The sequence below is a fragment of the Phascolarctos cinereus genome, unplaced genomic scaffold (assembly GCF_003287225.1).
Source record: "Phascolarctos cinereus isolate Bilbo 61053 unplaced genomic scaffold, phaCin_HiC Scaffold_726;HRSCAF=1367, whole genome shotgun sequence".
Lineage (NCBI taxonomy): Eukaryota > Metazoa > Chordata > Mammalia > Diprotodontia > Phascolarctidae > Phascolarctos > Phascolarctos cinereus.
This window is the reverse complement of record NW_027556098.1, coordinates 36,060,102-36,075,460: the sequence shown is the minus strand read 5'-3', so window position 1 is coordinate 36,075,460 and position 15,359 is coordinate 36,060,102. Positions and strand designations below refer to the sequence as shown.

The 15,359-nt window shown below is 36.7% G+C and overlaps 1 protein-coding gene across 2 annotated transcripts in view; it reads left to right on the top strand.

The window, feature by feature from the left end:
* LONRF2 (LON peptidase N-terminal domain and ring finger 2) overlaps positions 1 to 9,264 on the top strand; it is an 89,399-nt gene extending 80,135 nt beyond the window's left edge. For both annotated transcript variants that reach the window (XM_078146380.1, XM_020992856.2), the window contains one exon: positions 3,652 to 9,264. In XM_078146380.1, the coding sequence (XP_078002506.1) occupies positions 3,652 to 3,810 (159 nt within the window). In that variant the 3' untranslated portion in view covers positions 3,811 to 9,264. The remainder of the gene's footprint in view (positions 1 to 3,651) is intronic.
* The last annotated feature ends 6,095 nt before the right edge of the window (positions 9,265 to 15,359 follow it).

Here is a 15,359-nt window from a genome sequence, read left to right as displayed (position 1 = left end):
TCTCTGGAAATTCTTCCTATGTAACTGGTTCTTTAAGTGATGCCTCTTAAGGGTTTGACATTTATGAGATGTTTATGATAGAATATAGCTTCTTCCACATATGGTGAGAGAACTGAGATTTGGTGGTTCCAAGCCAAGGTGGGGAAACATAGCTCCTGCTCAGCTCCTCATTACCTTCTGTTTGCCCGGCACAATATTCAGCCTAGAACTGTAGAACTAGTTTATTCGTAGTAGCTCCTACCACCTGGGTGTATCTCAACTAAGTATTGGGAAAGGAAGATGATTAAGTTCAGATAACATTTCCAAAACTTTCCATCTATTTGTTCATTAACCCAAATTGATTTTTCCTTTTTTTCACCCTTTAAAAAGTTTAATTATTTATTTATTTTGCATGTTCTTTTCTTTTTAAATTTTAAATTACAAATTCTGTCATGCCTCCCCCACCCACTGAGAAGGCAAGCAAATTGATATCAATTAATTATACATGTAAAATCATGCAAAACATTTTCATATTTGCCATATCAAAAAAAAAGGCAGAAAATTATATTTCAATTTGTACTCAGAGTTCATCAGTTCTTTCTGGAGGTAGATAGCATTTTTTCATCATGATTTATTTGGAATATCTCAGATCATTGTATTGATTAGAGTAGCCAAGTCTTTCACAGTTGATCATCATCATAACATTGCTCTTACTGTGTGCAATGATCTCCTGGTTCTTCTCACTTCACTTTACATATCAGTTCATATAGGTCTTGCCATGTTTTTGGTTTTTTTTTCTGAAACTACCCCCTTATAATTTTTTAATATCACACTAGTACTCTATCACAATTATATGTCACAACTTGTTTGGCCATTCCCCAATTGGTGAGCATCCCCTTAATTTCTAATACTTTGCCACCACAAAAAGAGCCACTAAAAATTGGGGGGGGTTTGTACAAATAGGTCCTTTTCCTTTTTCTTTTATCTCTTTGGGATACAGACCTAGCAGTGGTATTGCTGGGTCAAAGAATATGTGCAATTTTATAAATAACCCTTTGGGCACAGTTGCAAATTGTTTTCTAGAACGGTTGGACCAATTCACAACTGTACCAATGGTTTATTAGTGTAATTATTTTTCCTTATCCCTTTCAGCATTTATCATTTCTGATAAGTATAAAGTGGTACCTTAGAGTTGTTTTAATTTGCATTTGTCTTATTAATAGTGATTTAGAGCATTTTTATATGACTATAAATAACTTTGATTTCTTCTTCTGAAAACTGCTTGTTCATATCCTTTGACCATTTATCAATTGGGAAATGACCCTTATTTTTATAAATTTGACTCAGTTCTCTATATATTTGAGAAATGTGGCCTTTATCACAGAAACTCACTGTAAAATTTTTTGATATTACATTGTTGTCTGTGGTACCTTTTAGCAAAATGCAGTTTCCCTGATTATCTCTTTTAATTAAATCTTTTTGCTTTTGGTTTTTCTGAGATCACGAGTGCTACTCCTGCATTTTTTACTTCAGCTTTAATAGATTCGTAATAGATTCTGCTCCAGTCCTTTATTTTAATTCTATGTGTGTCTTTCTATTTCAAGTGTGTTTTTGGTAAACAACATTTTGTTAGATTCTGGTTTCTAATACATTTTTCTGTCCACTTCCATTTTATGATTGCTGTTTATTTCCCTCCATTATTTTTTCCCTGTTTAGCCTTCTGTCTCTTTACCCTGTCCCTGTTCAAAAGTTTCTCTTGCTTCTGACCACTGCTTACCTTGATCTGCTGTCCTTTTTATCATACCTTCCCATTTGTATCACATCCCCCCCTTTTAGAATCCCCTTACTCCCTGGTATTTCCCTATTGAGCAAGAGATTTCTCATGGGCAGCAAGGTGGCACAGTGGATAGAGTGCCAGGCCTGGAGTCAGGAAGACTCATTTGGCCTCAGACACTTACTAGCTGTGTAACCCTGGGCAAGTCACTCAACCCTGTTTTCCTCAAGTTCCTCATTTGTAAAATGAACTGGAGAAGGAGATGAAAAACAATTCCAGTATTTTTGCCAAGAAAGCCCCAAAAGGGGTCATGAAGAGTCAGATACCATTGAACAACACTGAACAACAACTACTACAAGATAGATTTCTATACCCAGCTGAGGGGTGTGTGTGTATATATATGTGTGTGTGTGTGTGTGTGTGTGTGTGTGTGTGTGTGTGTGTGTGTGTGTATAGATATAGATAGATAGATAGATAGATAGATCTATAGATATAGATATATTCTTCCCTCTTTGGACCAATTCTAATGAGAGTGAAGTTCAAGCTTTACCTACCAGCCCTAACCCTGCCCCCTATTTTCCCCTCCACTATAAAAACTCTTCATTGCAAGCCTCTTATATCTGAGAAAATCCCCCCTATTCCATCATTCCCTTCACCCATCTCCCAATACATCCCTTAAATTTTTGGAGTGGGTGATCACTCTTCTATGTAGACTCTTTCTTAACTGCTCCAATGATGATAAAGTTCTTAGGAGTTACATGTATACTCTTCCCATATAGGAATGTAAAACAGTTCAGTTTTATTGAGTCCTTATGATTACTCTTTCATTTGAATGTCAGATTTTCTGTTCAGCTCTGGTCTTTTCATCAGGAATGCTGGAAAGTCCTCTGTTTCATTAAATATCCATTTTCTTTGCTGAGGGATTATACTCAGTTTTGATGTGTCAGTTATTCTTGGTTGTAATCCTAGATACTTTGCCATGTTTTCCAAGCCCTCTGCTCCTTTAACATGGAATCTGCTAATTCTTGTGTGATCCTGACTGTGACTCCATGGTATTTGAATTGTTTATTGCTGGCTGCTTGCAATATTTTTTCCCTGATCTGGGGAGTTTTCATTTTGGGATCTCTTTCAAGAGGTAGTCAATGTATTCTTTTTTATTTCTGTTTCTGGATGTAAGATACCAGGGCAGTTTTCCTAGAAGAAATCTTAGTAATCTTAGTAAATAGGATAAAATGAGCTCTAGAGCCAGCTGATTGATATATTTTCTCTTAGAAGAAATTGCTTTAAAAAAATATATACACATACACTGACTCAGTGATCTGGTGAAGCTGACCTCCTTGCCAGTTTTTTGAAGAAAAAACTCTCAGCATTTTCACTGGCTGTACCAAATGCCTGGAGTACTCTCTCTCCTCATCTTATCCTCTTGGCTTCCTTTAAAATCCCAGCTAAAATCCCACCATCTACAGGAAGCCTTTGTCAATCTCTGTTAATACTTAGGCCTTCCCTACATTGGTTGTTTCAATTTTATCCAGTATATATCTTATTTGTACATGATTATTTACATATTTTCTTCCATATTAGACTGAACTCTTGAGAGCAGGAACTGTCTTTTTCCTTTCTTTGTATCTCTGACACTTAGCCCAATGACTGGCACATAGTAGGAACTTAATAAGTGTTTATTGACTGACTGATTCGCTGTGTAGCATCCAACATCTGTGGGTAAGTGATTGTCTAAAAGTAAACCATGCATCTTGAAGATAGGGTGAAATGTGAACTTGGCTTATAACAGAGGCTTCATGATAAACAGGAAGCTAGTTTGAAGGGAATATAGTGGGGGTGAAACCAGCATTCTCCTCGAAATAGTAATTTTTGTTTCTTTGTCTTTATTTTTTCTTCAGAGTAATCCTAGTGGTCCAGCATGGTATTGGTGGCTCCTGGCTGTGTTGCCATTAGAAAACCGGGCTCAGCTTGCTATACTGGGTATGACATCCCTTAAAGATCGTCTAATTGCCATCAGGCGTGTATTAATATTTGTAACACGTAAAAGACCCAGATGACAAGGGCTAATTTATAACCAGACAGAGGACAAACTGAGATTTTTGTCTCTCTCAAGATTGTTGGAAACCCTTATGCTTTTAAGTGTTAAGCACAGGTGAATAGCCATCCATTTTGGTGTGTTAGACACACTAATTATAGGGTCACAAAATGGACAATTTATTAAACTTTGAACCCTACTCAGAAGTGAAAACACTGTGCCTGCCATCCTGGTGGAACCTGAGCCTCTATAATGTAATTCTACAATTATAATGGAGTCCATAGATGTGGAAACAATTTAAGAAAAACTCTTCATAGTAAATGCTTCTAGCCTGCAATACACTGTGCTCAAAGCACTGGAACACCACAAGTGGCTTATGTGCAGTTTGAATTTGATAGGGGAAAAGAACTCCCTTGACAGTAAAATCTCTTGCTAAATTAGGTGTATTTGCCAGAGGGAAACTAAATTTTCATATGGAAGTAGTTTTCCCAGAGCACATTGCTGATGTACAATGTTGCCACCCTTTTTTGTGTTTACGAAATATTCTTGTCTGTGAAGTTGAGTAGTTAAGGCTTTGTCCAATGAAAGCTATGTAATGTCTACATAAGTGATAGCTACTAAATAGAGCCGTATTTGGTAGCCTGTAGTAGTCCCTAGTGTTGTAATTTGCATGTTGTCATCAAATGAATGTCAAAATACATCTGAAAGAGGTGTACTTTGAAAATAGAAAAACCCTAAAAGTAGTGCATCTGGTCAGAAGCTAGCTATTCAGTAAGGAATCAACAAGACCAAGGTAGTTCACTACATTTATAGGGATGTCAAATATACAGCCTATAGGCTGGAGCTGGCCCACTGAACATTTAAAAAATATAAATAACCCTGTTATTAATTCAATGGATGATGTGTGTTTTGTGAAATATTAGTCTAGCCCACCATTATTTTCATAAGCAGAAAGCAAGCCATGAATAGATTTGAGTTTGACACCCCTCCACTACTACATGAAGATGTTAAAGGCTGCTACGAAAGAGTTTTCTGTTTCAATTCAGATCCACGGAAAATTTATGATTGTGTGTGATTGGTGTGGGTGTGTAAGCATTCCGCAAGTTTCCCTAAAACACCAGCTTAAAAATCTTAACTCTTGTTTTTAGAAGCAGATAGCCTACAATGATCAGAACAGGTATTATCTATTAAAGAAGTATGCCTGTATGTGCCAACCTAATACGTATTATGTTTGGAACAGTGTTGGTTAAAAGAACTATTTTAACCTGTGCTGGTTACTGTTCTGATTTACATATCAGTTGGTGCATGTGGACAGATTCTTGGTCCATGATATTGATGTTCTCAATATAAAAGAAGGCATGGACTTGATGTAAACGAAAGGCAAATCTCACTTCAAGTTTTGTTATCTTCATTCAATGTATATGGTATTTGGTTTTTTAAAATATATTTCGTAATACCAAATGTTTCTGGTTTGTCAGTCCGTTAATTAGATAATTAGGAATTTAGTAAAATGACAGTATTATTTTAGTTCAAGTTGTATGGGTTTCCAATACATAAAACTACTTAACAGCAGAAGGTTGGGGGTGGGGTAAATTTGATCTTTCCAAGAGACATGGAGGGTTCCTGTGCCATGTTATGCTTCTAAGAAAAGGAATTTTGAAAATATTTCATGATCAAATGTTTAAAGTGCCTCACTTGCTTATTTTGAATTTCTTATCTCAGTACAGATGTAGTTTAAAATCAGTTTGCCCAAATCAGTTCTAAAATATTGCATCAATAAAAACATTTAACAACTGTAACAGTATTCAGCTTTTTGGGGCATTGAAGTCTTTGGTCTTCTGACAAAAACAAAAAAACAAGTGTGTGATGTTCCAGAAAGCTTTTATTATAACTGGTTCATGAAAATTGATAGTATGCACTGAATATTCTGTATCTTTTTCCTTATGGAAAATATTTCCTATCTTAACTCCATATACTTGTGAATATTATTAAAATTTTAGGCATATAATTAATCACCAGTGGCATAACAACTCCGGTAGCCTTTCTGAAAATTAAGTTTCTATGGTCAGAGTAATAAAAGGGTTACCTGTATCAGTGCTCTTTGTACTAACTTTATAAGATGTCATAGTGTCCTCTGCACTGTTGAAATGCAGCTCACAATTCTCAAAGACTTTTATAGGTGAGTTAGCATCATTATTGTTGCTTTTTTCTTTTCTTTCTTCCTTTCATTTATTTCTGTTTGAGTCTTGCCAAATATATTAATTTCTGTCTTCCTTCCCTTCTTGAAAAGTTAGTACATGCTATACAACAATGCTGCTGCACATCAGAGCAACACACGTATTTTTGCTACCAAAGGAAATAGGTAAAGATCTTAGGACCCTCTTAAAAGTTCATAATTTTAGTGCTGTTGCAAAATACCTTGTCCAATATTTGGCAGCACCTGGGTACTTGAAGTGCACCTGGATGACAGAAGACGTAACTTACCAGAAAGCCAGATTTATATTTGCCACAATAATTCTTTGAAGGAAACCTTCAAGTTAAAAATGAATGGGAAAAAAAACAAACAAACACCCAAACTTCAGTTCATTGAAATTCTGTCCAAAACTTGGGAGCGTTAAAAGTAGTTTGGGAAAATCTCAGAATTAATAGCCAATCAAATCTTTTTTATTAACTAAGATTAGAGACCTAACAATTTCTAAGGATTCCTTGAAAATTAATATAACCTGTTTTTCAAAGCCAGGGCCTTCTGATTTCCATTTTGAAGTGAATGTTCTTGAACAGTATCATTTTAGTTATATCAGCTTAACAACTTCTGCTTTTTCTTTCTTTTTAATGAGTATTTTTAACTTGTACTAAGTTTAATAATAGTAATACCAATTCTTAAGAGTAATTTTTGCTCCTTGAGTACAGCTAAGCTCTCTGTTATTTAACATCCTTTAAACTGGAACTGACAGTATGGTCATAGCAGAAGATCTCTGCATTTGGAATCAGGAAGGACCAGGGTCAGATCCCACCCCCATCAGTGCTTGGGTTGTTACCTTGTTGTGCCTCAGGGTCTTCATCGGTAAAGTAAGGCGAGCTGCATTCGATGACTCCTGAGACTCCTTCGACTCCTTCCAGTTCTCCCGATGTTCTCTCCCTAGCCAAATGAGCCTGTTTATATCTAAGGTTGCAAAAATACAAGGTAAAAATGGTCACTAGCTGCAATAGTATGAAAGTTCACAAGATGAGGATATTTCTACATCAAAGTAGAAACACTTTTACTTCAAAATGAGATACCCACAATTTTCTTTCCCAGAGCAGAAGTTAGACTTTTTGGCAGTTGTAAATAATGAAAAGATGGAATGTTGAGACCTGTGTCAGCAGCCCCAAGGTAAGATTCTTTTACTGTATAAAAAATGGGCCAATGTTTACCCATTTTTAGGATTAATAAGTACTAGAAGCAGTTTGTTTTGTAATGACCCTTCATGAACAGGTGATTAAATATATGTGAAAGGTTTCAATTTTGAAAAGTTCTTGTAAGGAATATCTGAATCAAGTTTTGGTGTTATTATATTAAAAGTCATTGGAATTTAGTAATATATACATTGTAACTACCATAGTAGTAGCTATCAGTCAGAGTTCACTGTTCTTTAAAATTGGCAGATAACAGAGAGTTTACTGTAATATTTTAAATTTTCCCTATTGAAGTAGTTCTGTGTTTCTAACTCTTCTAATCTTTTTTCTGTTGTCTTTTCTAATCACTCAAGCTAGACTAATTTCTACCAATTCAACATTTATACCCAAAAGTTGTATACTTTATCCATCAAATAAAGTTATAACCTAAACAAATTTGAATAATAACTTTCTAGAAAGAGGAATTGTGACTGGAAATAATAAAAAAGAAAAGGCAATCTAGGAAGTTTGAAACAGAAAATTACGGGTAATATCTATTTCTGCAGTGCTCATGGCATTGTTTTTTCCTAGATGGGAGTCTCTTCTCCCCTGAAACAGCACAGGAGTCACAGATTGGCAATGGCAACTGGTGATTCTCTGGGCATTCTGTACCGAGAATCATTTCCCACTAAATGGCATAACAGTATTTTGGATAAGTTATTTTCCTGTTGCCTATTAAAACCTAATTCAGAGACACAGTCATGAGTAGGTAAAGTGGGAGCATTTCTTATATTGAGCCATCCATACAGGTAGAAAACACTGAACCCTGAAATGTTACTGATTCTCACCTCCTTTTCTCACTGGTGCTAAATATTTAATCCTAAGCAGTTTGCATCTAAACTCTTAGGAAAGGACCAACTGAAGTACTCGAAAAAGTTTAAATGCTAAGAAGTGTTGTCCCAAGTCTGACCAACCCATAGAATAGCCTTTCAGTAACAGTTCTGCCTTTAGTATATGTTCTGCATTTTATAAAATAATATTTTGGCATGAGATAGTCACGTAGAAGTGCCACAGCTCCACTCTGGCAAAGTTGGGGATCATAATTCATGCCAAGATATGTGTATCTGGATTCAGCTCATGGAAGACATCTACCCTTGGCAAGTAAGTAAAAGTGTGATATGTAGGTAGGCCTTGTGACTGCAACCACCCCAACTATGCAATTTGTGTATGACATCTCAATGAAGTAGCCACTTGTCTCCATCATGAAGTAGAAGAAAAGCCTTTGATTGCATGAAGGATTAAATATCAGAGGTGTGCACGCAAGGACAGAGAGTATGGAAACTTCTAGGTAAGGGAATTTGGACCAAGATTCTGCCCTGAATATGTTGCCCAGTTAATGAGGCTGGATTGGCAAATATAAGCCTTTAGAAAGAAAAAATGAAAATCAGCTTTTAACATGAATAGACTCTAACTTTTTGCTTTTCAGGGACCATTTTTAAAAATGCCATTTGGGGCCTTTGCCATCTATCATGATAACATTAATAGTTTGTCAAGCTTTATACTACTAACAGTCTGATCAGTTACAGACTTTCATACCTCTCACTGCGTACCCCCACACAGTTTTCACACTGAAATACATGGAAAAACTGTTCTTGCTAAGATGGAAAGTTGTGTACTATATTCACATGTAGCTTTCATGCTAGTGGAGTTGGTATTGGTAGCGCCTTAATTTTGCAGTTGTGAAATGATTGTACCAATTAAGAATCTGATCTGTATTTTTTATATAATTAAATGAGCAGGTTTGAACAAGTAAGTTTTAACATAGATAAACTTGAAATGAAATCATGCTCTTACCTGTTTAAAGATAGACAATGTGTTCTTACATCTGTGTAATATAAATTATTAATCTGCGCCTTCTCTTTTATATTAAGTATAAGACAGGTCCATGTTGTCATAACAGTGTTTGGCATTCTTGTTGCATAAGTAAAGCCAAACTGAAATGCTGCAATATTCACTTCATGTATATTTGTAATATTCATTGGAAATGTGTATTTAATTTATGTGATGTTTGGAATAAATAAATCAAATTCTCATTGTTGCATATCTGCTGTAATAAAACCTCTCATGAATTAGAAGATAGTGACTTGGAAGTGAGATCCCATTTACTATCTTTTCCTCACCCTCTTCACTTGTACTGGTTATTCTTCACTGATGTTTTTTATAGCCTATTTTCAGGGCCAAAATGAGGATGATAGATCTAGGGGTGGCCCAGATTCTGGAAGCATATGGTCCAGCCGTCTCATTTTACCCTTAACGTAGCTGGGACTGAAAGAGGTCCACTTGTCCAAGGCCACACAGGGATCGAGCATCCGAGCCAGGACTTGTTTGACTGCCACAGTGTCGAGGCTAGTTAAGATCATTTCTCCTTTTAGGACAGTGTTGTGAAACTGTTGTCCTTCCTTTTGACTCCCCCGTCCTCCATCTGGGCAGGATCTCGGGCAGCCCACAAACCACCCTTTGATTGTTCTTCAAGCTCAGTTACTAATGCAGCTGCTCAAAAGGGCCTTTGGGACCTCAGGATCTCCTGCTGCACGTTGTCCTTGGAGAACTCCTAGTTTTTGCTTACCTAGTCAGGAAGGATATAACACTTCTCCTTACCCAAGACATATTTAAATAGAAAATGAAATATCAGGCCACCAATCACACTCAAAAATTGAGCCTATTGAAACCACGCAATATGGAAGGCTTCCTGTTTTGGTGATTTCAGTGTGTTTCTACAGTGAGCAGTATGAATAATCCACTGAAGAATTAGTTTATTCATATCGTGTTTATAAAAATAATTAACACTGATTTATACCTTGTGTGAGGAAGTGTATTGTAGTGAAGCGAGAATTGGTTTTAAAGCTAGGAGGACCTGGGTTTGAGTTCTGCCTCAAACGTGTACTGGCTCTGTGACTCAAACAAGAGCCCTATGAGTGCTCTGGGCCAGGAGTATCAAACTCGGAGCACCCTTATTCTGCAAAACTCCCCAAGGGCATCAACCAGATTAAAGTATAATTGGAAAATGTCTGACAAAATAAATAAAAATATAATATAACATCAATAATGTTAATTTGTAGTTTTCTAAATCAGTATGCAGCCTGCAGGGATCCATTTCTATTTGAGTTTGATACCTCTGCTGTAGGGCTCTCTAACATTTGTAAGTTGCATTGGTAGAGGAGCTACCTCACCTGGGAGTTACCTATGCCAGTAAAGTCACAGGTCCAGTTTCTGCCCCACTGATGCCAATTAGGTGTGTTATCTCCTGCATCCATAGGGCAGTGGTTGTATGTGGGAAAGGACAGCTCAAACCCTGCCTCACCCTCCATATCATGCAGACTTGCTATTCGTTAAGTGTCCAAATGCATGGATTTCTCTCAATTATTTTTGTAAGTTCCTGGATTTAGTCTGATGCAGAATTCATTGTTCAGTATTTCCCATTTGATTTCAACAGATATTTCTAGTTTAACTACATCATTATGTTCTTCACTCTGAAACAAACAAAAAAGCAGAGAATACAACTCTTTCCTTTAGAGAGCTTTTAATCTTTTATTGAGGAAACAATTTCCAATAATGAAACAATTAGAAAACATTCATGATAGTTTTCATGAAATGCTAAATCACACACATTAAGATGGGACCAAACTCAGAGAGGTCAATGGGAATTCATAATAACTGAGTTCATACAGCTTTATGCATTGAGCCTGGTAACCATCTTGAGTTTGATACTTCTCGTCCTTCTCTAGAAATGAGAAAGAAATATGGGCTAGAGGAAGTTTGTGTAAAGGAACTCGTGCTTGAGCTGGATGGGAAAGATTTGAAGAAACCAAAAGGATAGGGAAGGCATTTTAAGGGGAAGGGAGTAGCTGTTGACAGAAGCAGAGAGACAGAAGTGAAAAGTAGGGAATAAGCATTTTTAAGTGTCTGCTATATACTAGGCGCTGTGTTATCTCGTTTGATTCTCACAATGACCCTATGGAAATAAATGCAATTACCCCCATTTTTTTGAAACTGAGACAGAGGTTAAGTGACTTGCCTAGAGTCATACAGCTGGTATGAGGCAGGATTAGAACTCATATTTTCCTGACTCTTAGCCTAGTGCTCTATGCATTGCACCACCTAGCTGCCGTGTTTGTTGGGGGTCCCTGCAGGTACAGTAGAAAGGAAACCAAACTAGAGCTCAGGCTTTGAGTTGGCAGAAGTGGGGAAATAAGATTGGATAGGTCCAGTCTTGTGGTAAGAAATCATGGAGGAGCAGGTTAGTTCAGTCTGTCCATGTGAATAATGTCAATGGGAATCAAATCAATGAACTGAATGCATACTTCTAGTCATAGAGGAATATTGGAAGACACTGGTTACATTTGACCAAAAAAAAGCAGACAGTGGATGTGATCATCGTTATCTGGCATTTGAAAGGTTATAATGTGCAGGAAGTTGAGTGATAATGTTACATAGCCCCAGAGTATAAAACTTGTGGACAATGAGTTGAAATTATAGGAAGCATATTTCAGATGAACATAAAAAAAGGTGAACTTGCCTTATAAGGTAATGAATGAGCTTGTCATCACTGAAAGTACTTCAAGCTAAATATCTCTTAAGAATGTTGTGAAGGGGATTTCTCCATTGGAAAGAAAGTGGAACTAGAGGATGTAAAATCCCTTATAACCAGGGGTGGCTAGGTGGCACAGTAGATAGAGCACTGACCCTGGAGTCAGGAGAACCTGAGTTCAAATCCAACCTCAGACATACAACACTTACTAGCTGTGTGACTCTGGGCAAGTCATTTAACCCCAATTGCCCAACCCCCCCAAAAAAAGAATTCTTAAAATCCCTTATAACCCTTTAGTAGTAATTCTATACATTCTCCTCCTACTCTTAGATTCTATTTCCAACGACTCTTTAGTGACTCATGTCTTGAATTTCAGCTTGATTTTTGATAGGTTAGAGGCTTCAACTTGAAACTACATATATACCAAGATTATTTTCTTAAAAATATTTTCCCTCAACATTTTTTTCCTTGGTGCAATTTATTTTATTTTACATTTGTTTCTTTTTGTTTTAATAGTGTTATGGTCATTAAGACATTTCTTTTAAAACTAAATTCTTAGAAATCAAATATGCCTATTGTCCACACTCATTATATCTGAAGTGTTATTACATGTTGTTTCTTTTTGTTTTAATAGTGTTATGGTCATTAAGACATTTCTTTTAAAACTAAATTCTTAGAAATCAAATACGCCTATTGTCCACACTCATTATATCTGAAGTGTTTAGAAAGTGGCATTGAGTGGGGTGTCATGTGACCATAAGGCTACTGGAGCTGCTCAGATTGGTCCTCGCCAGAGTGTCTGCATGACAGTGCTACTATGGCCTTTGACACCGTAAATAGTATTAAAGACAATTGGAAGATTTTGAAGCTTGATTTAAGGATCCAGTGAAATTGTATGCCATGCTTTTTGTAGAGGAAAGTAGAAAGGGAATCTCTCAAGTACATTTGTTTGATCCTAGATATTGAAATGTGGTAGTGTGTGATGAATGCAGTTGTAAGAAATTAAATCTATAGAGGTCATACTCATAAATTATCGAGCTATAAACTAAGGAAGCAACCTGCTTCACCACCTTTTTTGTTTGATAAGACAAAATTTCAGCTTAACAAACTCAGATTCAAATAGATATCTATAATGGGAGCGTCAAAAAAGTTTTCTACCAATAGATGTTCCATTTTAAAACTTTCCCCTCATTTGGGTGGCAATTTTCCACAAAAATTATTATTATGCTGATGTTTTATGTGATGATTGCACATGTATAACCTATATTGGATTGCTTACTGTTTCGGGGCCAGGGGCAGGGAGGGAGAAAGAAGGAGAGAATATAAAACTCAAATTTTTTTTTAAATGTTAAAAATTGTTTTTAATTGGAGAAAAAATATATTAAGCAAATGAAAAAAAGAAACATGGCAGGGTTAGATTTCTTTTATTAGTACTTTTATAAAGAACCTCCAACCCCAAAGTGAAAATGTAGGGAAATGATACCAGGATCAAGCAAAGAATGCCATTTTGGTTCAGTTTACCAGTGTTTTGTGCTAAAATTGGCATCCTCTAAACACCAAACCTAGAGTTACCAACAGACCACAGGCCCTGCCGATTATTACCTTGGGCAAGAAACGTCCCCTCCTTGGAGTTGCACTTTGCTCAGCTATAAAATGGGGGTAATGATACTTGAAACTGTTACTGCTGAGGGGAGAGTATTGAGAATCAAATGATAATATACAGGGAAGCGCTTTGTGGTCATAAAGTACTTTATAAATGTAAACTGATTTCAGAGGTAGTGTGTTAGAATGGAAAGAGTAATGGTCTATGAGTAGGGAAACCTGGATTTTAGTGTTGACTGCTACTACTTACCTTGTAAACCATGAGCAGTCTTCTCGAAGACTCAGTTTTTTCATCTGCAAAATGAGGTTTTAATATTTGTACTATGCCTAAAAAGGTTTATTGTGAGAGAATGTTTTTTAACTAATAAAAATATATGAATATGAACTATTATTGATGGGAAAATATAAAATTTGCAGTAGAGAAAATCCTATTGTAAAATAATTTTAAAATGTATGTGTCTAGTTCTTGTATGTCCACATGTTCAATATTGGGAAATAATTACATGCAACGTTTCATGTAAAGCAAATGGTAGAGGGACAACACATACACACACACACTCTCAAATAAAACTTGGGAGGAAATCCCCAAAGAACTGATTAACTGCATTATTTCTTGGCCTAGTCAAGACCAAATCAGGTGACTCAGTGGATAAAGCACTAGGCCTAAAGTCAGGAAGACTTCAGTTCAAATCCAGCCTCAGATATTTACTAGCTGGGTGGACCCTCAGCAAGTCAACTAACCTCTGTCTGCCTCAGTTATCCTATCCATAAAGTGAGAATAATAATTGTACCATCCTCTCAGGGTTGTCATGAAGGGGCAAATGAGGTACTTGTAAAGCACTTTTGCAAATCTTACTGCTCTATGTACATACTAGCTGGTAGTAGTAGTAATAGCAGTAGTAGTTTTTCAGTTTTTCAAAAGGCTTCATTATGTTCCCTTGAGTCTTTTGCTTTTACAGATGGTATTTTGAGATTAACACACCATTTCCATGTTTAAAAGAAATGGAAGAGCAAATAAGATTACCAGTGTGGTACAATAAACGGAGTTCTAAATTCAGAGTCAATCTGGGTTAAAATCTCAACCCTGCCACACACTGTGACCATAAGCAAGTCATTTAGTCCCTCTGAGCCTCATTTCCTTTAATCTTTGAACATGGTGGGGTTGGACTAAACCCCTGAGGTCCCTTCTAGCTGTGATATTGCACTATGGTGATGGAAAAACTAGGTCTCCTTCCTCCCAGTTCCATGTTCTTTCCTTTATACCACCCTGCTTTTTGACACTCAAGTCCTAGACTTGGAGTCAGACCTCCATCCCCACCCCTCTTCCTGGTACTTGTCCATACCTATAGGACTTAAAGCCAATTTGGAGTCAAACGGCTTTGCAGCTTTAATACAGATTCATCAACTGAAGTAATCATTCTTGTGAATGCTGTCCTTCATAAGCTAGTCTGCTGCTTAAATGATTTCTCCAAAGGTTTTGGCTCCTTCAGAGCCTCCTTTTTCATCCTTTCCACAGAAAGCATCTTTACATCAAGGATGAAACCCTTCTGTGACTAATTCTACTCTTTGAATGTTTCCCCATGGACCTCTCGCATTCCCCTTCAATTTCGTTTGTGATAATTTCCTCCTCTCCTGATCCCCACTCCCACTGTCAAAACTGCCATCTGGAAAGGATCAGGTAGTTGCTCTCAGTTTATATCTCTATTCATTTCAGTCAGCCTGTTAAATCTCCCATAGGTATTTGCCCCTGTTCTTAATTGTGAACTGAAAGACTTTGCCTCCTCCTTGTCCTTTTGACCCTGTCCTTCCTTAAATTTTCCATAAGTGCACCCAAAATGCAAGAGGCCATTGTCTAGATACAGGGTTCTTTATCTCTTTTGTGTCGTGGACCACTTTGGCAATCTGCTAGAGCCTATAGACTCCTCAGAATGGTTTTTATAATGCATAAAATAAAATGTGTAAGATTACAAAGGAAATCAATTCCATTAAAATAATTATCCAAATTT